This window comes from Megascapheus bottae, chromosome 1, assembly GCF_031878675.1.
Source record: "Megascapheus bottae isolate mThoBot1 chromosome 1, mThoBot2.hap1, whole genome shotgun sequence".
NCBI lineage: Eukaryota > Metazoa > Chordata > Mammalia > Rodentia > Geomyidae > Megascapheus > Megascapheus bottae.
In genome coordinates, this window is record NC_143509.1 from 1,128,091 (window position 1) to 1,153,703 (window position 25,613).

The following is a 25,613-nucleotide window of genomic DNA, read 5'->3' on the forward strand; positions in this document are numbered from 1 at the left end:
TCCCTCTCCATAAAGCAACAGCTGTGAGGGGACTGGGGACACAGAATTCAGTCAGAAACCCTAGCAGCAGTGTTCTGATTGTTTCCTTTCCTCTGAAAGTCCATCATGAGCCCCCACTCCCCCGCGAAAAAAAAAAATGATAAGCCATGTTCTGCTGCACTCACTTGGTGACTGACCCTCGCGCTGGGCGGCGTCCGCCCCATCTTCACCCAGGCACAAGCCACGCATGCTGTGCAGTCCCAGCCTGAACTCCAGAGGCTTAATCTCCTTTCCCCACCCTGGCCATGCACACACAAGGGTGAGAAAGCCTTGCTGTAGTCTCTGGAAACAGGTTACCCCAAACCAAAGAAACACAGCCATGAGGGTGCAAGTGCAACACACACACACACACACACACACACACACACACCCTCCAAAACACTCCCCCTGAGTCCTGGAGGCACCGGGGCTGGCTCAAGTCCAACGACGGTCATTTAGTCATCCAACAAACTTACTACCAGCCATAGCTGCCCTAGGTGAAGTACAGGGCAGCCAGTGATGAGGTGACACAGGACTTGAGGGGGGGAATGCTGGATGTCTGCCGAAGCTTGGAGTGAGAGGTCAGCCAATAAATTCTTGGTGAATGAAGCCTGACTGGTTCTTAAGCCTTGTGGGGGAGGGCGGGGGACTGAAGACGTTGGGGTGGGCACTGGAGACACAGCTGGGGTGCAGGGCACCCGTGGGGGTGCAGCTGGGGCACAGAAAGGGGGGCGCAGGCCAGGAGCTTGGCCTAGTGGTAGAGTGTTTGCCTTGCATGCATCAAGAAGACCCGGGTTCGAGTCCTCGGTACCACATATATAGAAAAAAGCCGGAAGTGGAGCTGAGGCCCAAGTGGTGGAGCTCGGGCCTAGAGGAAACCCAAGGACAGTGCTCAGGGCCTGAGCTCAAGCCCGGGACTGGCAAAAAAATGGAATGGGGCGCGGGGACCTGTGCCGCCCCACGGCGGGGAGCGGGCTCGCCGCCCGGGTCTGGGATGGAGCCCGGCGGCCGGCAGGGGACTGGGGGACCGCGGCCCCCGTCATTGGAGCCGCAGCGCAGCGGCCTGGCCGGGTCCCAGGCGCGGAGAGCGCACAGAGCAGATCTCAGCCAGAGCCGGGCGGGGGGCGTGGCGGGGGCGGGGCTAGATGACTGACGTGAGGCGGGGCGGGGGCGGGGCTCAGTGGGTGACGGGGCGGGGCTCGCGAGTGGGCGGGGCTCCGCGGGGCGGTGGGCGGAGCCGTCGTCCTGCGGGCCTCAAGCATTAGACCTGCACAGCCGGCTGGATGGGGCCTCCTGCCTCCATTGTAGGCCTTTATGTATTTATTTTTTGGGGTGTTGGGGATGGGGCCGCCTGCTTCCATTGTAGGCCTTTATTTTTTGGGGTGTTGGGGATGCAGCCCACGGCCTTCCAAATGGCCCTGCGTCCAGAGATTCTAACTCTTAAAGCCCTGGATGTTGCTGGCCCGCTCCCGGTGTCTCTGGCACACTCTGAGCAAACCCCCCCCACACACACACACCACCATCTCCCCATTCCCCCTTGTTCCCCCACTCCCAAACCCCCACTCCCAGCCTCCTGGGTTCCCACAGTCAAAGACAGGAGAGAGCCTTTACCACGTGTGGATGTGGCTCTGGCCATCTGGGCCAAGTCCCAGCTCAATTGGCTCTGATGGACCTCAGGGAAGAGGTGAAAGTTAAGCCCCGTGGGTGTGGAGGGGGGGTTGGCAGGCCGGGGCATCAGGCCTGGGTTCACTGGTGTCCGGCTGAGCTTGGTGGACCCTCTTGGCAAACACTGGATTCTGTTGATGGTGAATGAGGAGGAAAACCTGGCTCTTAGGCTGGTGGGGTTGTGACTCAGTGGTAAAGCACCTGCCTAGCTATCTATGCACAGTGCCCCAAGTTCTGTCCCCAACCACTAACCAAATCGTGCTAGGCAAGCACTCTACCACTAGGCCAAACCCCCGGCCCTTTATATGCTCTTTGTACAGAAGCAACCAAGCTGAGACATTTCATTGGTCCAGAAGACAGCACAGCTGAAAATACAGATGCTCTGGACCTTTTTTTTTTTCTTTTAACAGTCCTGGGCTTAGGCTCAGGGCCTGAGCACTGTCCCTGGATTTTCTCAAGGCTAGAGCTCTACCACTTGAGCCACAGCACCACTTCTGGCTTTTTGCTATGTATGTGGTACCGAGGAATCGAACCCATATCTTCCCGTATGCTAGGCAAGCACTCTACCACTAGGCCAAACTCCCGGCCCCGCTCTGGACCTTTTTGCAAAAAGTAGTATAACCCCTGAACTCCATGATTCTCCCCTGCCCATGGTTTTCAAGATTCTTCCTTCTTAGTGAGCTGATTCATTAGAAAACATGCAGAGAGAAACATCGAATTCTGTGCCTCAGTCAGTAGTGAACAGTGCACATCTCCCCAGGAAAAACCTAGGGATTATTTTTTACCCATTCTGGGGCTTGAACTCAGGGCCTGAGCACTGTCCTAGGGCTTTCTCAAGGCTAGAACTCTACTACTTGAGCCACAGCACCACTTTTGGCTTTTTCTATGTATGTGGTACCAAGGAACCAAATCTGGTTTTTTGTTTTTTGTTTTTTGTTCCTGTGGGTCATGAAGCTTAAACTCAGCCTGGGCACTGTCCCTGAGCTCTTCAGCTCAAGGTTACTGCCCTACCCTTGAGCCAAGCCCCACTGCCCGTTTTCTAGATGTTAATTGGAGATAAGATTCTCAGGTCCTGGGGCTGGGAGTTTGGCCTAGTGGTAGAGTGCTTGCCTAGCATGCACAAAGACCCGGGTTCGATTCCTCAGTACCACATACATAGAAAAAAGTCAGCAATGGTGCTGATGCTCAAGTGGTAGAGCTCTGGCCTTGAGAAAGCCCAAAGACAGTGCTCCGGCCCTGAGCTCAAGCTCAGGACTGGCAAAAAAAAAAAAAAAAAAAAAAAAAAAGATTCTCAGGTCCTTTTGTGCCTGGGCTGGCTCTGAACCTTGATCCTCAGATTTTAACCTTCTGAGTAGCTCGGACTACAGGCCTGGGCCACCATGCCAGGCTTGAAACCTGGGTTTTTTATGCAAGCAAGGCAAGCACTCTACCACTAGGCCACACTCCTGGCCCAGATGGTCATATTTTTGTTCTTTTTATTGTTGTTGGTGGTGGTGATCGTGGTCGTGGGGCTTGAACTCTGGGCCTGGATGCTGTCCCTGAGCTCTTCAGCTCAAAGCTTGGGGCTGGGAGTATGGCATAGTGGAAGGGTGCTTGCTTAGATGCATAAAACTCTGGGTTTTAATTTCTTGGTTGCCATACACACAAAGAAGGCCAAAAGTTGCTGTGGCCTAAGTGGCAGAGTGCTAGCCTTGAGAAAGCTCTAGGACAGTGCTCAGGCCCTGAGTTCAAGCCAATGACTGTCAAAAAAAAATAATAAAAAGTTTAAAAAGTTTAAAAAAAATAGGCCAGGAGCCTAGCCTAGTTGTGGCGTGCTCAGATAGCATGCTTGAAGCCCTGGATTTGATTCCTAGGTACCACATTCACAGAAAAAGCCAGAAGTGGTGCTGTAGCTCAAGTGTGGTAGAGTGCTAGCCTTGAGCAAAATGTGTCCAAGGACAGTGCCCAGGCCCTGAGTTCAAGCCCCAGGACTGGCAAAATAAATAAATAAATAAATAAATAAAATAAAACCAATCAAAGCTACTGCCCTATTCCTGGAGCTATAGCTCCATTTCTGGTTTTCTGGTGCTTAATTGGAGGCTCAAAAAAATTTAGTGCCTGGGCTGTCTCTGAAGTGCAATCCTCAGATCTCAGCCTCCTGAGAGAGTAGCTAAGATTACAGGTATCAGCCACCACGCCTGGTGTGTTTTTGTTCTTTAATAGTTACTAGAATTGCACTCAGGCCCTCACACTTGCGAGGCCGGAGCTCTATTTGAGCCACAGACTCAGGAAAGGAGGATAACTATTCCAAAACAAAACATAGAACTAAAACCCAGAGGAGATGGAGGTGCGGCTGAAGTGGTCACAAGCCACTGAGCTGAAATGCCAGGGCAGCCAAAACACGATTACACTAAAATATTGCTTACTGCAGGCCCCTGGTGATTCACACCTGGCATCCTAGGTATTCAGGAGGCTGAGATCTGAGGATGGCAGTTCAAAGCCAGCCGGGACAGAAAGGGCCCTGAGACTTATGTCCATTGAACCACCAGCCGCAGCTTTGGCCCATTTCTGAGGCAGTTCCACCCATGGCCACCAGAGGGCGGCGCTGGGTCTCTCCTGTGGAGCAGGGGCTGAGCTGTGTATGGCAGATTCTTTTTGTTGTTGTTGTTGGTCATGGGACTTGAACTCTGGGCCTGGGCGCTGTCCCTGAGCTCTTCAGTTCAAGACTACCACCCTACCCTTGAGCCAAGCACCACTAGAGGTTAAGAGTCCCAGATCCTTTTGTGCCTGGGCTGGCTTTGAACCTCGATCCTCAGATCTCAGCCTCCTGAGTAGCTAGGATGACACGACAACCAAGCATAGCATGACCGGGATTCTTAATGAACAGGTCAGGCCTGTGGCGTGGCTTGCTCTGCCCTGGGCCTTCTAGGCCTTCTGCACGCTTCCCATAGGCCAGTTCAGTCATGGCGTCCAGTCCAGGACAATCCGGAGGCAGCATTATCCTGGAGACCCCCAATTTCTGCACCAGGTGAGGCAGGAGCAGGGCGACTGCCCCTGGGTGCTTTGCCCAGGGAAGGTGCTGCTTGTTGGTCCTTCTGTGTGTGGCTGCCACAGCTTGGACACCCAATGGTGTCCAAGAAGTCTTGGGGACTCTTCACAGGCTGCCATTGGCCCTTCAAGCCTCTTGAGGAGCTGGGATGCCAGGCGTGAGCCACCAGAACCTGGCACTGGTATTGATTTGGAGCTGTAGTTTTGGGGGGAAAGAAGGAAGGGGGCAAATCCCTCTGTGGTGGGGGCATCTTGGGGGTGGTTCTGAATTACAGCGAGCCCCCTCTACCCGGGCAGGGGAGGGGTGGGGCAGCTCCTGGCAATTCCTTGCTTTCCCCCTGCACACCTGAGCTGAGACTCAGTTTACAGAGAGGCCCTGGGGAGGCAGAGCTGGGGAGGCCCCGGTGTCGGGCCTCCAGGGCAGCTGCAGTTGCTGTGGTGACAGGGAGCTCTTGGGAGAGGATCAGACCAGGGTGGCAGCCATGCGTCGAGGTGGAGACGCCTCAGTGGCGAGGCCCTGGGCCAGCAGCCTGCTCAGAAGTGGAGAGGAGCAAGTGGGGTGGGGTCTGGGGGAGGGGCAGCATGAGTGGGGGGGCCCTCAGCCCCCGCACCCGCCGGCGGCTCCTCCACGGCCAAATGGGGCCCCTGCCCGCGCCACAGCCCAGCGCTGTGGCCATCTACCTCAGCGCCCCGCTCTCAGGTAAGGGCAGGTTGGGCACAGGTCAGGGGGCCAGGGCTAGGCTCACAGGGGTGCGGAGAGGGGAGGGGTCTCCTGGACTCCCCCCCCCCCCGCCCAGCCCACATACTTCCTCTAATTTTTTAAAATTCGGTTGCTGGACTTGAACTCAGGGCTTCAGTGCCATCCTTACACTTTTCCACTCAAGGCTGGCACTCTACCACTTGTGCCACAGCTCCACTTCCAGCTTTCTAGTGCTTCTCCAGACGTGGAAGCATCTCCCGGGCTGGCTTTGAATCAGGATCCTCAGCTCCCAGCCTCCTGAGGAGCTGGGGGCGGGGGCAGCGAGAGCCATCGTGGCGGTGGCATGTGGGGTGGAGGCTGTGGGCCTCCCTCTCGGGCCTCCAGTCATGCTGCCCAGGCTTTCCCTTCCAGACATGGACACGGAGAGAGAGGCGCTGCTGTGCCACGCCTACCCCAAAGTGCAAGCCTTCTGCCAGAAACACTGCCTGACCTTCGAGGTGAGTGCCTCGCCACCATCTCCTTCCCGCCTGGCTGCCAAGGCCTCCCCACCTCCTTTTGTTTCTCCTGGGGCTTGAACTTGGGGCCTGGGCACTGTCCCTGAGCTTTGGGAGCCACCAATGTCTGGCACCTCCTGAATTTTCCAAACAAGGGCGTCACAGTGTCTTCTTGCAGCGAGGCCCTGTAAACTCCCCACATCCTGCTACCGTGAATGGGGACTCCAGTGGCTCACATCAGAGATCCGAGGATCCTAGTTCAAAGCCAGCCGGGAAAGGAAAGTCCATGAGACTCTCAACTCCAATGAATCAGCAGAAAAGGGGAAATGGTGCTGTGGCCCAAAGCGGTAAAGCACCAGGCTTGAGCTGAAGAGCTCAGGGACAGCGCCCGGAGCCAGAGTTCAAGCCCCAGGATGGACTAAAAAACGAAATAGGATTCCTTTTCCTAGCTTACTCCATTCCTCCTCACCCACCTCAGCCCAGGAGGCCGAGGCAGGAGGATGGGAATTTGAGGCACACACACACACACACACACACACACACGGCTGAGGTCAGCAGGCTGGCTCTGGGGCCCTTTTCTCTGCTCTGCACCCCGGTCCTTTCACGTCCCCATCGCCAGCTCTGGAGTGACCTCAGCTTGCTATTGGCCAAGGGAAAATCACGGCCTGCCTGCAGCTCCCACCAAACGCAGCGGCGGTGTGGCTGTGTCCATAGGAGAGAGCATGCCGTTTAATATCTCAGGACCCGTGGTTACTAGCCAGGTGCTCTGCTGCTGAGCCATGCCTCCAGATCGGTTTTTAGGTTGGTTATTTTGGAGAATTTTGCTGTTGTTGTGTTCTGGTTTTGTTTGTGGCCAGTTCTGGGGCTTGGTGCTGGGTGTTGTCAAGCTTTTATGTCAGCCTGGGTGCTGTGGAGCTTTTTTTGGCTCAAGGCTGGTACGCTACCACTTGAGCCACGGCACCACTTCTGGCTTTTCTACGTATGTGGCACCGAGGAATCGAACCTGGATCTGCGTGCATGCTAGGCAAGCACGCTACCACTAGGCCACGCTCCCGGCCTCTCATGAACTTTTCTGCCGGGTTGGCCTCCGAGTGGCTTGCCATCTCTCTAGAGGTGGCCTTGTCGGGTTGTTTGTGTGGCGGTGCTGGGATTTGAACTCCGGGCCTCACACAAGATAAGCCACAACTCACTGCAGCGCTGTATTACCAGCTCCCAGGCTGCCTGTGGTGACAGTGATACACAGAGCCTTCGGTCACCGCAGCCTCTCCACCCCTCCAGGTTGTTGACCTGAGGTGGGGCATTCAGGACACAGAGGCCCTGGACCACTCCATGATGGAACTCTGCCTGGAGGAACTCAGCCGCTGCCAGCAGACATCCATAGGCCCGGCGTTTGTTGTGAGTCTGCCTGTCACCTCAGGGCAAGGGGGGGGGGTGCGTCCCTAACCACAGAGGGAATGGGGTGGCATTTGTGTCATCAGAACCTGCACACCCCCTCCCCTGCCCAGGGCAGACATTACCAGTCAATCACAACCTGCCCCCTTCCTGCCTCCTTTCTGAGCCAGGCACCCCGTGTTCCTCCCCATGCTCGGACCTGGGGACCCTCCCCTGAGGCCCTGATGAGTGGCACCCATTAGCCAGGTCATTAGGCAGCTGGCAGCCCCGGCTCCCTGGCCTCTGTGTCTCCAGAACCCACAGCGCCCCCAGAGGCTCCAGGGGGAGCTCGGAATGTGCCTGGCTCAGATCCTGCAAACCCCAGCTCTGTGTCCCCGTCCTGCTCTGGGTGTCCCTGTCCTGCTCTTTGCTCTCCCCCACCCCTGGGCAGAAGGACTTTCTTTTCTGCACAGGCTGGATTTGAACCATGAGCCTCTGATCTCAGCCTCCCGACGGGCTGGAATTACTGGCGTGAACCACACCGTTCTCCTGGGCTGTCCCAGGAGACCAGGTCAGCAATGGCTGGCTCTGGGTGGAGCTCACACTGTCCCAGCTGCTCAGGAGGTGGAGAGGCAGGGAGGCCAGGTTAGCCCAGGGGTTTGAAGCCAGCCTGGTCCACTTAGTGAGATTCTGTCTCTCACTTTCTGTGTCCGACAGTTTGTCTGTCTGCCTGTCACCTCAGTTTCTGTGTCCACATTTGGAGTGATGTTTTGGGGGGATGGGGGCGGGAAGGAAGAGGGAGGGAGGTTTAAGACTCAGTCTCACTCCCTAGCTCAGGCTGGTTTTGAACTTACAGTGCACTTGTCTTCACCTCTCAAGTGCTGGGATTATAGGCATGTTCACTGCATTTGGCTTGTACCTGAACTCCGTGTGTGTGTGTGTGTGTAACATCGAACCCACAACCTTGCACTTGCTAAGCAGGTGCTCTTCCATTTGAGCCAGGCCTCCAGCCTTTTTTTGCCTCATTTATCTTTTGATCTTTTATTTATTGAGTTAATTTTCATTTCTTTTATTTCTTACCTTATATCTTTCCCTCTTTGTACGTCTCCTGGGTAGCCGGCAGGACTATCCTGTCTCCATGCCTCCGCGCCTAGCTTCCTGATTGGAGAAGAAGCCTTGCTTTTTACCCCAGCCAGCCCTGAACTGCTGTTGTCCCAATCTCTGCCTCTTGAGTGGCTGAGGTTACAGGCATGAGCCACCTTACCCAGCTACCTGAGCCTCTGGTCTCTGAGCTTTTCTCCCCCCACTCATGATCAGGGCTCGAGATGCTTCGTTCATGGTCAAATGACACACACACCCCCTTCCCGTCTCCCCACCTCCCTGCCAGGCCCTGCTGGGTGACCGCTACGGCCCCTGTCCTGTCCCTGGCCTGATTGAGGAGAAGGAATGGGAGACGCTGAGAGCCCAGCTCTCCGCCAGGCCTCGGGACCTGGAGCTGGTGGCTCGGCGCTTTCAGAGGGATGAGAATGCGGTGCCGCCCACCTACGTCCTGCAGGAACCCGACGTCGGGGAGGCCCACGGGCCTGAGGAGGCCTCGCTGACCGCCGTCCTCCGCGGTGGAGCGCAGGAGGCCTGGAGGCTGGGCGTCCTGAGCCAGGAGCAGTGGCGTCGTTATCATCGCTCAGGTCAGGCTGGGGACGGAGAGGCTCAGGACTCACCGAGGCGCACAGTGGGACTCACCAAGCCCAACCTGCGCGTGGCCCTTGGTTCTGGAGAATGGGATTGGGTTTATTTTGTTTGGGGGGGTCAGGGGATAGGGAAAGTTAGTCCGGGGGCTTGAACTCAGGCTCTGGGCGCTGTCCCCGAGCTTGTTCATTCAAGGCTGGCGCTCTACCATTTGAGCCAAGACTCCACTTCTGGCTTTTTGCTGGTTCACTGGAGAGAAGAGTCTCATGCCGTTCAGTGCCCAGGCTGGTGTTGAACTGTGATCCTCAGATCTCAGCTTCCTCTGTCGCTGGGGTGACAGGCTTGAGTCACCAGCGTGGCTACCTAGTGGTAGAGTGCTTGCCTAGCATGCACAAAGACCCCGGTTCCATTTCTCAGTACCACCTACATAGAAAAAAGCCAGATGTGGTGCTGTGGCTCAAGTGGTAGAGCTCCAGCCTTGAGAAAGCCCAGGGACAGTGCCCAGGCCCCGGACCGGCACACGTGCACACACAGAGTCACTCACACACCAGTGTCTCCCGGCGGCCACCTCGGGCCGGCGGTGTCCACTCTCTCCTGGTCTTGCTCTTCCAGTCCTGGAGTGGGAGCTGGACCGTGGGGTGCTGCTATGGCCCGGGGCGGCGTGGGGGGCCACCGTGTTCCTGCGGCAGATCCGAGACCTCCACAAACACGTCCTGGACGACTGCGCCCTCCCGACCGTGGACCGCGGGCCGGATGGCTGCCTGGACGCCGATGCCCAGAGCCTCCTGGCCTGCCTGAAGGAGCGCCTGGCGGAGGCACACCCCGAGGTGCTCAAGGCCCACCCATTGCCATGGAGCCGGGATCTGCTGAACCCCAAAAACAAGACCCACGCCCGCTACCTCCAGGAGCTCAGCGAGCAGTTTGTGGCCGAGGCCAACCACCAGATCCTGGCCGGGCTCCGGCAGCTGGACGCGGCCCCCCAGGCGCTGGCCTGGCTCTACCAGGAGCTGGGCCACCACCTCCGCCTGGCCGCCGAGGCCACTGCCACCTTCTGTGGCCGCCAGGACTTCCTGGCCCGGCTGGGGCGGCGGCTGCGGGCGGACGAGGGGCGCCCCCACCCCCCGATCGTGCTGTTCGGGCCCCCGGGTGTGGGGAAGACCGCCCTGCTGTGCCGGCTGGCGCGGGACATGCCCGGGCTACTGGGCCGCAGGACAGTCACCGCGCTGCGCCTGCTGGGGTCCTCGGGCGGGAGCCTGGACGCCCGCCAGCTGGTCCAGTCCCTGGCCTTCCAGGTGTGCCTGGCCTTCGGGTTGCCCCTGCCGCCCGCCCAGGTCCTGGCCCGGCGCTGCCGCCTGCTGCAGCTCCTGCACGCGCTGCTGCACACCGTGGCACAGAGAAACTGGGAGTCCTTGGTGTTGGTCCTGGATGACATCGACGGGCTGGACGCATCCGGCCCTGCTGGCAGGCGCGTCCCCTGGCTGCCCACCCGCTGTCCCCCCCGGGTCCACCTCATCCTGTCCGCCTGCTCGGGGCAGCAGGGGGTTTTGAACTCCTTGCGACAGATGCTCCGAGACCCCGACGCCTTCCTGGAGGTGCAGCCGCTGCCGGCCGGCCAGGGCCAGGACCTGCTGCAACGGCTGCTGGCCAGCGCCCGCAGGACGCTGAGCCCCGAGCAGAGGGCCGCGCTGTGGGCCTGCCTCCCCGAGTGCGGGCACCCCCGGACGCTGAGGCTGGCCTTCGAGGAGGCCAGGAAGTGGGCCTCCTTCACCGTGCCCACCCCCCTGGCCGCCACGGCGCAAGAGGCCACACACCAGCTGTGCGCCCGCCTGGAGGACACGCACGGGCAGCTGCTGGTGGCCCGGGTGCTGGGCTACCTCACCGCGGCCCGGTGAGCCTGGGGCGGGGTCGGCATTCCTACCTACTGGGTTCCTGAGGCTGGTCCTGGGTCTTGAACTCAGGGCCTGGGCGCAGCCCCAGAGCTTTTGCTCCTTTGTAGCCCTCTACCACTTTGAGCCACAGCGCCACTTCCGGTTTTCGTGTGTGTGTGTGTGTGTGTGTGTGTGTGTGTGTGTGTGTGTGTGTTGTTTTTTTCTTTTTCCTGGGGCTGGAATGCAGGGTCTGGGCTCTTTCCCTGGTGTGAACAAGGCTGGCTCTCCACCACCTGAACCAGGGCTCCACATCTGGCTTTCTGGCTAGTTAAAAAAAAAAAAAAAAAAGGAAGGGACAGAAGGAAGGAGAGCTGTATTTCAAATCGTGAATGGGGCCAGGGGTGTGGCCTAGTGGTAGAGTGCTTACCTAGCATGCACCAAGACCCAGGTTCCATTCCTTGGTACATGGAAAAAAAGCCGGAAGTGGTGCTGGGGATCCAGTGGTAGAGCTCTAGCCTTGAGAAAAGCCCAAGGACAGTGCTCAGGTCCTGAGTTCAAGCCCTGGGACTGGCAAAAAAAAAAATTGGGGACACTCTGTCCTTTACCTGGTCCTAGTAGATGCACCCAAGATTTTCTGTTGAGCCCAGATTTTACCAGTGGTCTGGGTCAGCAGAGAGCACAGGCAGATGAGGAAGAAGGAGAGAGGGAAGAGGAAGAGGAAGAGGAGGAGGGGGAGCCCGAGGTGTGCAGGGGAGGAGGGCCCATACTGCATCTGCCCCTCTGGCCTCAGCCCCTGCCAGGCCCAGGATCTGGGGGCGGTGGGGACCCCGGGCCTGTCGCCCAACCTCCCCCTCTCCACCTCTCCACTCCTGCCCCCCCCCCCGCAGGTTCGGCCTGTCGGAGGCAGAGCTGAAGGACGTGCTGTCCCTGGATGACGAGGTCCTGTGCGCTGCGTACAGCTCCTGGATGCCCCCCAGCCGCCAGCTGCTGCGCTTTCCCCCGCTGCTGTGGGTGCGGCTGAGGCAGGACCTGGGTCACTGCCTGGCCCGGAGGCCCGTGGATGGCAGCACGCTCCTGGCCATAGCTCACAGGTAGGCCTGGCCGGGAGCTGGGCGTGGGGACCCGAGGACAGACCTGGCCTGGAAGAAGGACCCCCTGCCTCCCCCAGCCAGCTGGAAGCTGGGACCTTGCCACTTTGGTCTGGGTTGGCTTTGAACTCCTAGACCAACAACCTCCTGAGTGGCTGGGATTCCAGGCGGGCGTCACTGTGCCCGGCTGAATGGGATGAAGCAAAGACGTGCAGGCGCACAATCGCAGGAGCAGTGGGAAGACCAGAGGAAGGACTGGTGTGGGGGGCCTGGCTGGAGAAGCCTGGCAGCTGTTGGCAGCTGGCTGCTGTCCCCTGAACCACCAGCCCATGTCCCCGCCCTGCAGGCAGCTGGCTGAAGTGGCGTCTGTGCGCTACTTGTCGGGACGGGCGAAAGCCGAGAGGCACAGCGTCCTGGCGGACTTCTTCTCAGGGGCCTGGAGCCAGGGCACCAGAAAACTCATCACCCTGCCGCTCGTGGGGAAGCCACTGAGTCTGGACCGCAAGGTGAGGCGTCCACCTGGCACCTGCAGCCCCTGGGAGCCCCTGGGACAGTGGGGGTGCAGCCTTCCCTCCCCAGTTTCCCTAGGGGGAAGAAAAGCAAACCTGGAATGGAAGCCTTAGGTCGACCCCTGGCCGCTCCAAGTAGCATTCGCCAGGGCTGCCACAGGCCTGCCCTCTGTGGCGAGATGCTGTGGGGTCTCGTGAACGGTCTGTGCGGGCTGGCCTCGAACCCTGATCGTCCCCATCTCTGCCTCCTCCCCAGTAACTGGCCGTACGGGCGTGTCTCTCCACTGGTGACCTGGGCTGCGATGGGGCAGGTGCACACTGGGCCTAGCATGGGTGCTGAGCCCTGAGTGGCTTTCCAGCCCTAGGATCTCACCTCGTCACCGTGGAGATGGGACCTCAGCAGATGGGACCTTCTTTTGTAACACTTTCTGCCAGACAGACTCCTACATATCCTCAGGAGCCCAGAGGCAGTGCCCCACCCTGGGGAGGCCTGACCGGTCCAGTACTGTGGGGACCCTGGCCTGGCAGAGTCCCCTCTTCCCCGCAGGTCGCCGCACAGCCGCTGTGGTTCTCAGACTCGGTGGCCAACGTGCGGAAGCTGCAGGAGCTGCCCCGACATCTGCTGCTGGCAGGCCGCACGCAGGAGCTGAGGCAGGACGTGCTGGGTAGGATGGGGTGAGGGGAGCCCCTCCCCAGGGCCTGCGGTGTGTGTGCAGGGGGTGGGAGGCATCGGAGCTGGGGAGGGGCTGGGGGATGCCCCCCCCCCGGATTACAGGGGGGAGGGGACCTGCGTCCAGCGTGACGGACACTGGACGGCCACCACCCATCTATCCATTTGTCCATCCATATTCCTGTCCCCCCTCCCTCCTGGTGGACACCATTAGCCATGTCACCTTGGTGGCCGAGATCCAACATGAGGGAGCAGACCCAAGCGTGCCATTCTGTACCCCACAAGTCACAGCTCCACCCCAGCCCTAGAAACACACGGCCCCAGCACCCAGGACCGGGGGTGGGGGCTCCCCACATCCTCTCCCTGTCCCCACAGGGAACATGAGCTGGCTGGCCTGCCGGGCCCTCTCAGGGGGTCTGGAGAGCCTGCTGGACGACTTTGAGCTGTGCGCCCCGCATCTCCGCTGCCCCGAGGTCAGCCTCATCCGGGAGGCCATCCAGCTGTGCCGCCCGGCCGCCGAGCTCCGAGGCCTGGGTGAGTGGGGGCTGCTCGCCTGACCCCAGGGTACACTCTGCCTGGTCTGGAAACTTCTAGAAGCCCCCGCATTCCCTGCCAACACCATGGGTTTCTTCGCAGCACCAGCTGCTAGAATATGGAACTTAGAGTGTATTTTGAATTTTGAGAAAACTGAAAAAAACTAAGAATAACCATTGAACACAGTTTACTTCTTCCTCACTCAAATCCACTCCTAAGGAAAAATAATAATAATTTTTTTTTTTTTTTTTTGCCAGTCCTGGGCTTGAGCTCAGGGCCTGAGCACTGTCCTTGGACTTTCTCAAGGCTAGAGCTCTACCACTTGAGTCTCAGCACCACTTCCGGCTTTTTCTATGTATGTGGTACCGAGGAATGGAGCCCAGGTCTCTGTGCATGCTAGGCAAGCACTCTACCACTAGGCCAAACTTCCAGTCCTATTTTCCTTTTTGCCAGTCCCAGGGCTTGAACTCGGGGCCTGGGCACTAGCCTTAGGTTTTCTCATGGCTAGAACTCTACCACTTGAGCCACAGCACCACTTCTGGCTTTTTCTGTGCATGTGGTACTGAGGAATTGAACCCTGGTCTTCGTGCATGCTAGGCAAGCACTCCACCACTAGGCCAAACTCCGGTCCCCAAGAATTCTTTTATGTTTTGGTGATTTAATTAGAGGTAAGAGTCCTGCGGACTTTCCTGCCCAGGCTGGCTTTGATCCACCATCCTCAGAGCTCAGCCTCCTGAGTGGCTGGGATGGCAGCCTGAGTCACCGGCTCCCCAGTGACCTCCGTTATTTTTCAGAGATCATCATGTGATGATGCCGATTGTTTTGGTCTTGGGCAGGTTTCAGTTTTTGATCCTCCTCCCTAGGCAGCCTTCCTAGCTGGGATTGCAGGCACACCCCACCATGCCCAGCCTTGTTTACTCAGCTGGGGTCCCACTCACATTTAGCTTGGGGTGACTGCAAACCGTCATCCTTGGCCATGGACGAGAACTTGGGTCCCCATGATGTTGACTAAAATTTGATCTCTGCCACTTGCTGGTGGGGGGACCATTGCGACTGCAGCGCCATCACCCCACAAACACCCCTCAGCACCCCCCTCCCCCTCCCCCTTCCCAGACCAAGCTCTGAGACACAGCTGGGATGTAATGACAAAGGCCACCACCAGAGGGTGCCTGGCCACAGCCGTGTACTCTAAGAACCTTCTAGAACATGCCCCAAGCTAGGCTAAGGAAAGACCAACGTCTACAAGAATTGATGTTCCAGCCTGGTGAGGTGGCTCACGCCTGTCATCCCAGCCTCTGAGGAGGCTGAGATCTGAGGATCATGGTTCAAAGCCAGCCCAGGCAGGAAAGTCTGGGAGACTCTTTTGCTAGCATGCTCTACCACTTGAGCGCAGCTGCACTTCCAGCTTTTCCTGAGTACTTTATAGGGGATGAGCCTCCATCGCCCAAGTGCTGGGATAACGGGTGTACCCCAGGAGGAAGGGAAGTGGGGGGGGGGGAATTCAGAGATCACAGTTGTCTGGACCTGGGGGACGGGTGTCCAGGGAAGGGCTGGGGGTTCAGTTCAGCACCTAACAAGGGTCCCCTCTGTCGCAGAGAAAAGCACCCTGTACACGGAGCTCCTGGCCAGGCTCCATTTCTTCTCCAAGTCCCACCCCATGCTGGTGGGGCAACTGTGCCAGCAGGCCCAGAGCTGGCTCCGAGCATGCCCGCACCCCTTGCTGGTGCCCCTGGCTGGCTTTCTGCAGCCCCCTGGAGGACCCCTGAGGGCCACCCTCACTGGCTGCCACAAGGGTGAGTAGCCCCTACCTTCCTGTGTTCAGGGCTCCCCGTGCCAGGAGAACGGCTCTGGCCACAGTGCACACCCGCCTGCCTGGCCCTCTGTACCCTAGGGATACCAACACTCATGGGCCCCAAGTGGGGGAGCCCCAGAAGGCTGGCTTTTTGGTAGTTGGAGATGAGTCTCGAGGACTTTCCTGCCAAGGCTGGCTTTGAACAAGGATCCTCAGATCTCAGCCTCCTGAGTAACTGGGATTACAGCTGTGAGCCACCAGCTATGGACAAGAGTGGTTTTGGGGGCATTAAGGCCAGGTTGATCAAGCTTTCCTGCGGGCCCACACGGCGGGCTAGTCAGGTTCTTGTCTTGTGGCCCTGAAGGATGACATCCATAGATGTTGAACTGAATCTCCATGGGGGGCTCAAGTGGTAAAGTGCTAGCCTTGAACACAAAAGCTCAGAGGCAGCACCCAGGATCTGAGTTCTGCACCAAAACAAATAACACATTGAAAACAGAGCAAGGTGCCAGTGGCTCACACCTGTAATCAAGCGGCAGAATGCCAGCTTTGAATAAAACAGCTAAAGGACAGCACCGGGTACCTGGCAGGAAAACAAGACAACAAAAGAACGAGTCTCCTCAGAAGAAGCTTGCACACAAATCGAATCACTGGGAGACCCGCACGGGAGATCACGTCACATGCAAATGAGGTGTAAGGAAGCAGCCAATCAGAGAAGCGCGATGGCTGCAGTCCTCAATCAGGTCCCCTCCCTTCCCAGGCTTGGAGGCAGTGTCCCTAGGAGAAGAAAGGAACGACGCGAAACGCTCAAGTGGGGTGCGGGGGTGGAGGCCAGGTTCTGTGTTCTGGGGCGCTGTTTTCAGGGTCTCCCTCCCCCCACTTTACCGTTGAACTAGGAAAATGACCCGGCCAGCCTGCACCAACCCGGCCGTGAGCTCTTCCCTCTCTGTCTCCCATCCAAGTACTAACCAGGCCCGACCCTGCTTAGCTTCCAAGATCGGGCACGTTCAGGGTGGTATGGTCTTAGACGTCGTCTCTCTCTTTCTGTGCAGGCCCTGGGGCTTGAACTTGGGGCCTGAGCTTTGTGCAAGGCTGGAGCTCTGCTGGTTGGAGTCACTGCTCCACTCTCCTTCTTTCTGTCTTTTCTTTCCTTTTTTTTTTTTTGGTGGGACCCTTCAGATCTCAGCTTGCTGAGGAGCTGGGATTACAGGCGTGGGCCACTGAGCCGGGTCAGGGACAGAACTGGGGCCTTGGGGACCTGAGGCAGCAGGTCAGCCTTGTAGGTGCTCTGACAAGGCCCCCATGGAAAGCTGGAGAAGAAAAACACAACCCCACCTCCCCCACCTCCTGAGAAGCAAGCCATGTCTCCTCCAGGAGACAGAAAGAAAGAAGCACAAACCTCCAACTCTTCCGAGCTTACAGAGGCCCCACGGTCCCTGCTCACTCACCAGCCACTCCCCGAGCAGGGAAACTGAGGCACAGAACAGGGGATTCCTGCTGCAGCCAGGAAGGGGCTGTGTTGGCAAATAGAGAAAAATAGAGGCAAAATGAGGGTGTCTGTCTGTCTGTCTCTTTGGAGGAGGCCTGTCAAGATGTGTCAACAGACAGCTTTTCAGAGGGGGAAGCTCCGAGGTGGGGGTGCAGGGGTTGTTCCTGGGGGAGGGGACACCCCAGATTCTTGGCCTCCCCAGCCAGGAATCGAACTGAGAGAAACAAAAGGAAAGGCCTCCAAGCCAGGAGTCTTAATAGGAGTGGAAAAACACCAGGGCAGTGGGGGGCTGGGAAGGGGGGGAAGCTGTGCCGCAGCCCAGTGTCTGGATACAAAATTTCAGCTTTTTGGGGGGATGGGGTGGGGTGGGGGGAGGGACCATGACTTGGCAGAATCATTTTTTCTGAAGCGATCTGCGCATGTGCCAGGCTGTCATCCCATAATGCCCGTGGCCTGGTGCCTAGCAACCCCTAGGCCTGCAAGGCCTTCAATTAAGCTGGGGATTTCAAGCAAGTTGGGGCTGTTGGCTAGAATTGGGGGCGGGAGTCTCAGCCCCTCCCCACTGCACACTGACCCCTAGACACCCCACGAGGGTGAGGGTGGGCTCCTGAGTGTCCTCAGCCATTTTTCTGTGGCTTGGGCGGTCGTGGGCTGCTGGCAGGCCTGGCCTGGGCTCAGCCAGCTCAGGTAGCAGCTGCAGGGGGGGCTGAGACCCCAGCCCCCTGCCCCTTCTGGGGATTGAGTAGCATGGGACCCAGAGTTCCTTCCCACACCAAAACAGTCTACCCAGATATTAATCGCTCAGGACTAAACGATGACTAGAGTCTTTTTTCTACCCAAAGGGCACTTTAAATTTCACAGTCAAGTGGCCGATCGTGCTTATGCCTGTAATCTGTAATCCCAGCTACTTAGGAGGCTGAGATCTCAGGACTGGAGATCAAAGCCAGCCCCGGACAGGAAAGTCCATGAGACCCCACCCTTTTTATTTTTTTGCCAGTCCTGGGGCTTGAACTCAGGGCCTGAGCACTGTTCTTGGGTTTTCTCAAGGCTAGTTCTCTACCACATGAGCCATAGCACCACTTTCAGCCTGTTGTGTGTATGTGGTGCTGAGGAATCAAACCCAGGGCTTCCTGCATGCTAGGCCAAGCACTTTACCAATAGGCCACGTTCCCGTAAGACTCTTATCTCCAATGAACCAGACTGGAGCTGTGACTCAAGGGGTAGAGAGCAAAAGAAGCCCAGGCCCTGAGTTCAAGACCCAGGATGAATACGTAGTCAGAAATAAACTTCCCTTCCCTGCCATTGCCCGCGTGTGGCTGTGGCTGGTGGCTGGCCTTGAACTCATGCCACTGCAGTTGAGCTGCCCGGCAGTCCTTTCTCTGTGGCCCTAGGCATCACGGCCATGGCCTGGAGCCAGGAGGAGCAGCTGCTGGTGGTTGGCACACATGATGGCGTGGTGGCCATGTGGGACGTGGCAGAGGAGCATCCGGTCCACTTCCTCCCTGGACACACAGGTAGGGCTTGGGGGTCTTCATCTCCCCGTCCTCTCTCCACCCCTCCTGGCTCACCCAGTGAGGAGAGACCGAGATGACCGTGGAAAACTAGAGTCCCTTTGAAACGTGTCTCAGCCCCTGGGGACGGAGGATGGGATGTGAGGGTGGAGGCTGCACTAATGGCTGGTCCTGCGCCCAGCTGGCCACCCTCGTCCCCCCCCGCAGGCGAGGTGTGGTGCGTGCGGGTCTTTGCCCAAGGGACCCGCGCCGTCTCCGCCTCCAAGGATGGCACGCTGCGCCTGTGGGATTTGCTGTCGGGCCACCAGAAGCTCACCATTTGGGACAGGTGGTCGGCAAACACCACCAGTCCTCAGGCCCGGAGCCTGCATGTGGACGAAGCCCAGCGAATTGTGTACTCCACATCGGGGTCTAAGGTAAGGCCTGCCATCCCTCTGCAACGCGGAGAGAGACACAAGTGTTCAAAACATGGACGTGGTTGGGCTGGGAGTGTGGCCTTGTGGTAGAGTGCTTGCCTAACATAGCATGTGCAAAGGCCCGGGTTCAATTCCTTGGGACCACAAACACTGAAAAAGCCAGAAGTGGTGCTGTGGCTTAAGTGTCAAGTGGTAGAGCTCTAGCCTTGAGAAAGCCCAGGAACAGTGCTCAGGCCCTGAGCTCAAGCCCGGGACAGACAAAAAAAAAAAAAAAAAGGAACTGGAGGCTCCCTCCTGTAATCCCGGCTCCTCAGGAGGGAGATCTGAGGACTGTGGTTCAAAGCCAGCCTGGGCAGGAAAGCCCATGAGTCTCTTATCTCCAACAAACCATCAGAAAAGTCCCAGAAGTGGGGCTGTGGCTCAAGGGATAGAGGATAGAGAGCCAGCATGGTGCACAGAAGCTCAGGGCAGCGCCTGGGCCCTGAGTTCCAGACCCAGGACTGACGTTTGAAAAGAGTAAGCTTTGGATTTGATTCTGGAAAGCCCTGTTTCCCCTTGGCTGCCCGGTTAGATCAGCGCGTGGGATCTGGAGACGGCGGAGCTGCTGTTCCGGATCCTGAGCCAGGCCTCGGACCCCTGGCTGTGTGTGTCCATGCTGGAAGTCCCTGCCCAGCTGCTCACCGTGTCTCAGGCCGGCGTGGTCAGTCTGTGGAGCGCGACCGTGGGTGAGCGCCAGAGCCAGCAGCGTCTGAGCAGTGCCCGGGGAGAGACCCCCACGTGTGCAGCCCTCTGGCAGCAGGACACCCTGGTCACTGGCTTTAGCGAAGGCTCTGTCTGCCTGGTAAGCCGGCTTTGTGACCAGAATGACAGTATTACCCCATCTCCACAGCCGCTGTGGGTCTTGGGGCTTGAACTCGGCCTGGGCGCAGTCCCTGAGCTCTTCAGTTCAAGGCGACCACCCTACCCTTGAGCCACAGCCCCACATCCCGTTTTCTAGAGGTGAATTGGAGATTCGAATCTCAGGTCCTTTTGTGCCCGGGCTGGCTTTGATCCTCAGATCTCAGCCTCCTGAGTAGCCAGGATGATAGGCGGCTCCAACCTGTTTTTATCTCCTGTGGAACACCGGCGCTCTTGCACAGGCAGATGGTGAATTCTGAAATGTTCTCTGGCTATCTGTCAGCATGGTGGATTTATATCACCAGTGACAAAAATATCGATCAGTGATAATAGTCTCCATTTTGGTAGGGAAATGCTTCTCCACACAGCTCAGCTTCTGACATCACTTTTCATTAAACAGGGGAAACTGAGGTATGGAGAGAGGGTGGGATCAAAGGATTTGTGCAGCTCTGAGAGGTGGGGGATAAAAACTCCCCGACTGTTGGCCATCAACCCTGGCAAAATCCTTGACAGCGAACCTTTGTCTCTGCCCAGATTTCCTCCAGGGGAGACAGATTGCTGGAGAAGCTTCCAGAAGCTGTGAGATTGGTGGAGGTGTCGGAAGACGGGTCTCTCCTGGCAGCAGGTGGCATGGGTGCTGGGTGCCTATCTGGTTGCTTTAGGGAATCATCGACTCCCCACGTAGTGAGGGATCCCCCAAACCTCCCTAGCTACAAGATACACCTCAAGTTCACAGTGGGGGTTCCGAGGGGCAGCAGAGAGGAGCCTATGGTCCCAGGGACGGCTGGCTCGCCCTCCAGGACATCGGGGGAGATGGCACGGCCCCTGCCCCTGTGACGCACGGCCACCCTTATCATGTCCCCACGTCCCTTTCCCAGGCTCTGCCTCCGGAGCTGGGCAATGGCCAAACCTCCTGCCTGCCAAGGCCACCCCGGGTGGGTGCCTGCCGGCTTGGGGCCCCCAGGGCCACTCTTGACAATGTGGGGCCTTCAGTCAGCACATGTGACCCAGCTCCTGTAACTTCCCAAAGGATGTGGACCGATCCCTCCCTCCCTCCCTGTTGCAAGCCTCTCCATACTCCTTAACTTGCTGTAGCCAGAAACCAGGCAGGCAGAGACCCGACCATGGAATTGAGGTTTGGGGTACCTAGGGCACAATCCCCAGGTTCCATTCACCAAGGCGTTTACTGGTTTTGCATAAACTTGCACACGAGACAGTATTTTATCTACAATATTTTGTGTTCCTCCTGATCCTGGGAATATGAGCCAAGCAGTAAACTGCTTATAATTTGCTACACTTCATTCTCCTCCAGACTCCCCAGCAGTTTAGGGTGGAATTAGCCTGCACCCAGGGTAGAAATCAGAATTCTGGTTAAACCAAGACCGATGGATCTTTCCAGAAAATTCCCCGGGTTCTGAGAGTATGTTGGGGGAATGTCCCCCAAACTCCCAATCCTTTTGGGTCTTGCATCTTAGAGTTTCGAGCTCTCATACCTTCTTCCCTCCCTCCCTTCCCCGCTCCCTCCCTCCCTTTCTTCCTCCCATATCTACTGGTTGTGCATCACTATCACAGAATGAACGTCTTAAGTACTTAACTCATGCGGCAGAAGAGAGTGTTTATCTTTACTTTGGGGGCCTCTCACGCATGGTTCCTGTATAATTCTGTAACTCGCGTCCCCGCTGTTGCAGGCTTTGGGAAATCTGTGCGGATCTTTCTGGCAGACTCACAGGGTTTTCACCGATTCATGGCTTCTGATCTGGAACACGAGGATGTGGTAGAGACAGCTGTTTTTGGTCCTAAGAATAACCTGATTGTCACTGGGTCCCGGGATGCACTCATTCAGGTCAGAGTTGATCCAGGTCCTCCATTTCCTCCCCCCACCCCCACAGCCCCCTAGTCCTCATGTCCTCTGCCAATGGAAGAGAAGCCGTGATTCTTTTTGTTGAGCAGGCTGGGATCAGAGGCGTGAGCCGTGGGGACTGACTCTTCCTCTGGTGTGTGTCCTCAGGTGTGGAGCCTGTCGGAGCAGGGAGCCTTGTTGGGCCTCCTAGAGGGTGTGGGGGCACCGCTGAGCATGCTGGTCCGGGCAGGGGCCCTGGTGGTGGGGGCCTCCTGGCAGTCTTCAACCTTCAGAGCTTGGGATATCACCCACACTCGTCAGTCTGGGGCCTGCACCCCCTTCCCGGACCGCACAGGGCGCACGGCCGTGTCTCACCACGGAAGCTACGTCTACTTCCCTAGAATCGGGGACAAAAACCAAGTCACCATCTGGGACTTGGCAGAAGGTTGGCAGCGATGTCCTGGGGATGTGTGAGTCCTGGGACGGGGTGGGGGGGGGGCCCTGGCCCGATGCTCACCTCATCCACGCTGCTGGGACTCAAACCCAACATCTGGACAGCAGAGCACCCGATGTGTGTGAGGCTCCCGGCACGGCTTCTCGCTGCATCCCCACATGTGGGACCCACCACACAACTTGGGGGGATCTTTTATTTTTATTATTTTACTTTGTCAATCATGGGGCTTGAACTCTGGGCCTGGGCTCAGTCCCTGAGCTCTTCAGCTCAAGGCTACCGCTCTACCCCTTGAGCCACGGCACCACTTCCGGTTTTCTGGTGGTTAACTGGCAATACGAGTCCCACGTTCTTCAATGCCCCGGGCTGGCTTTAAACCTCCATCCTCAGATCTCAAGTACCTGAGTAGCTAGGATGCCAGGCGTGAGCCACCAGTGCCTATTTATTTTATTATGGCTATTGTTATTTTTGTGGGTGGTGGGTTTGAACTCTGGGCCTGGGTGTTGTCCTGAGTTCTTTCCCTCCAAGGTGTCACGTTGAGCCTCACTCCACTTCCCCATTTTTGAGTGGTTTATTGGAGTCCCTTGGGGACTGTTCTGCCTGAGCTGGGTTTGAACCTCCATTCTCGATCCTCAGCTCTCAGCCTCCTGGATGAGTAGGATTGCACACAGGAGCCACCAGCCCTGGGCCTGTGAAACTCTTAACTCCAATTAATCACACACACACACACACACACACACACACACACGCTGCAAGTGGAGCTGTGGGTCAACAAAACAAAACGAAACAAAAACAACACCTCCCCCCCACACACACACTCACAACACATAAACATCCAAATGGACTTGCTAGGAAATGGGAAGCTCAGATGGGGTGGGGTGCCTCCCTCGGGGGCAGGGTGCTAGCCTGGCATGTGTGGGACCCCGGGGCTGCACCCAGGAAAAAGTCACAGACGTGGGCTAATCAGTGGGCCTCTGTCCCTGGGCCAGGTGAGGAGCGCGGCGTGCTGGATGCGTCCAGTGAGGTCCTGTGTCTGGAGGTGGCCGAGCAGACGAAGCTGCTGTTTGCTGGCCTGCTTTCGGGGACCGTGCTGGTATTTCCCCTGAACTCGCCTCAGGACGTCCTCTGCATCCCTCCCCCCGAGGCCCGGAAACCCGTCCACTGCATGGCGCTAAGCAAGCGCGAGGACCGGCTGGCCGTGGCCTACGACCACATTGTCCTGGTCCTGGACGTCGGGCCTGGTGACCCCTGCCCGGCTGTCGAAGGCCCCAGGTTCATCTTCTATACCCAGCTCCCCGAGACCATCGCGGCCCTGGCAGTCCTGGGAGACTCCCGCGTGGCTTACGGCATGACCAACGGTGAGCTGTTCCTCTACGAGTGCGCCACTTCCAGAGTCTTCCCGCTGGAGGCCCACACCAGCCGAGTCTCGTGCGTGGAGGTCAGCCACGGGGAGCAGCTGGCTGTCAGCGGCTCTGAGGAAGGCCTGCTGTGTCTGTGGGACTTGGGGACCTGCCAGTGGAAGCTCGAGATGAGTTATGGGGTACGTGGGCTGCCACACATACCCCGCTTTCCGTCCAAAGGTAGCCTGAGAAATGTGACAAATAAACACTTGATGGTTTTCTTTCTGTCAGTCGTGGGGCTTGAACTCGGCCCAGGTGCTGTCCTTGAGGTCTTTTTTGCTCAAGGCTAGCGCTCTATCAGTTTGAGCCACAGCACCACTTCTGGTGGTTGATTGGAAATAAGAATTTTATGGACTTTCTTGCCCAGGCTGGCTTTGAATCATGATCCTCAGATCTCAGCCTCCTGAGGGGCAGGGATTACAGGCGTGAGCCACCAGCCTTGGTGCTTATTAAATGCACATGTCATTGGCTGGGACGGGATGCAGGATAAAATAGGAGAGACACTCACCTTATGACCTTCAAGGATGGCAGAATATTTAGTGATGAGCTGAGCATGGTGGCAGAGACCTGTCATTCCAGCTCTGGGAGGCCGAGGAAGGGAGGATCGTGAATCTAGGTTAGCCAGTCACATAGCCAGACCCTGTGTAAGACACAAAGGAAAAAAACTGAAACTGCTATAATTTTCATTCTGACCCTGGGTCCTGGGAAAGGGGCTCCAGGGCCCCCTTTGACGGCTGTTTCTGGGGCTTTCTGGGGTCCCATGTCCCAGGTAAGATCGGATGTCGGGGGGGGGGTTTCCACAGAGCTCCTTCAGCAGGGGTGTCCAGTGTGCCTGCTTCTCCCAGGATGACAAATACTTGTTCTCTGCCTGGAGGGACGGCTCAGTGGTGGTGTGGAGAGCCCTGGACGGTGAGTCCTTGGTTTCTCACCATGCTCTTCCTCCACCCCCTGGTTTTATGGAGGCAGCTGCAGGGTGGCTCCTAAGGGGAGGATTATGGGTACGGGCGGCATGCCCGGCTCGCAGCTTTCTCATTTGTTCTCTGCTGGTCACCTGCAGGCACTCTGCTGACTGTTCAGTTCGTCCACGCCGTGGTGAACAGGATCATCCCCACTTCTAACGGCTTTATGGCCCCCACCAGGCAGGGCTGGCTCATCCGGGTGCGGCTCCAGTGCCCGGCTGCTCGGGCCTCCCCTCAAGATGCCCTGCAGAACTTCCAGAAGGCTGTATGGATGGTGAAGACCAGAAGGAGAGAAGAGCTGGCCACCAATGGGGCCGCACCCCAGGGCCCTGGAGCAGAGGTGGCCCTGGAGAACGAGCCAAAAGCCAACAAGCACTCCCAAGTGTGCCTGCTGCTGTAGCCAACCCCTCCACTCCCGGCTTTCTGCTGGGCGGCTGGACCTTGCTGCCTGGCATGGCTTCTGAGCTCAGCCTCCTGAGTAGTGAGCTGGGATTACAAGCCACCAGTCTCCAGCATTGTGGTCCTCATCTTCCCGTATCTGGCTCTTTTCACCTAAGAAAACGTTCTCTAGTTCCAGCCAATTTGCTATTCAGGGCAAGATTTCATTCTTGGTTCATGGTTGAGTGATATTCCCTTGTATATACATTTTGTTTTCTCCATAAGCCATGGTTTAGTAGCTAGGCTGAGCCTGTTGAGAATTTTGGTATCCATCTCCACTGTCTTCAGAACTGACTTGTCTGTCGTGGCTTTCCTGCCACAGGATTTGGGGGACATTGTTGTATGTGGGGCCTGGGGATGACTGACATGTCCTCATGTACCACAGATCTGTGCTAATGCAAACACTGGAGACACACTTTTACTAATAAAATGCTATTCCAGCCAGGCATGGTGGCTCACGCCTGTCCTCCTAACTACTCAGGAGGCTGAGATCTGAGGATGGAGGTTCAAAGCCAGCCCGGGAAGGCGGTAGCCTTGATCTGAAGAGCTCAGGGATAGTGCCCAGGCCTAGTTCAAGCCCTATGACCCACAAATAAATAAATGAATAAATAGCTGTTCTCTGTGCGTGTGTGTGTGTGTGCGCGTGCGCGCGCGCCCTGGGAATTGAATGTAGGGCCTGGGATGGTTCGGTTGAGCTGCCTTTGGTCAAGAAGGGTGCTCTACCTCTGGAGCCACCCCTCCCCTGCAGGCTCTTTCAGTCAAGGTTAATGGAAGAACTAGAGACTGAGGA

General features: G+C 57.5%; 1 protein-coding gene across 2 annotated transcripts; it reads left to right on the forward strand.

Moving 5' to 3' along the window:
* The first annotated feature begins 5,821 nt into the window (after nt 1-5,821).
* Nwd1 (NACHT and WD repeat domain containing 1) lies at nt 5,822-25,391 on the forward strand. 2 transcript variants are annotated; one of them, XM_090325194.1, is made up of 18 exons: nt 5,822-5,907; nt 7,183-7,299; nt 8,663-8,960; nt 9,574-10,849; nt 11,717-11,920; nt 12,264-12,423; nt 12,974-13,091; nt 13,472-13,630; nt 15,226-15,423; nt 18,303-18,425; nt 18,630-18,838; nt 19,410-19,679; nt 20,270-20,360; nt 21,424-21,578; nt 21,744-22,020; nt 23,016-23,566; nt 24,230-24,335; nt 24,484-25,391. In XM_090325194.1, exons 1-18 carry the CDS (start codon nt 5,824-5,826, stop codon nt 24,783-24,785), a joined length of 4,698 nt encoding a protein of 1,565 aa, XP_090181320.1. In that variant the 5' UTR covers nt 5,822-5,823; the 3' UTR covers nt 24,786-25,391. The 2 variants fall into 2 exon arrangements, with proteins under 2 accessions (XP_090181320.1, XP_090180584.1); XM_090324458.1 differs by having other exon boundaries at nt 5,824-5,907; nt 21,424-21,594; nt 21,871-22,020.
* The last annotated feature ends 222 nt before the right edge of the window (nt 25,392-25,613 follow it).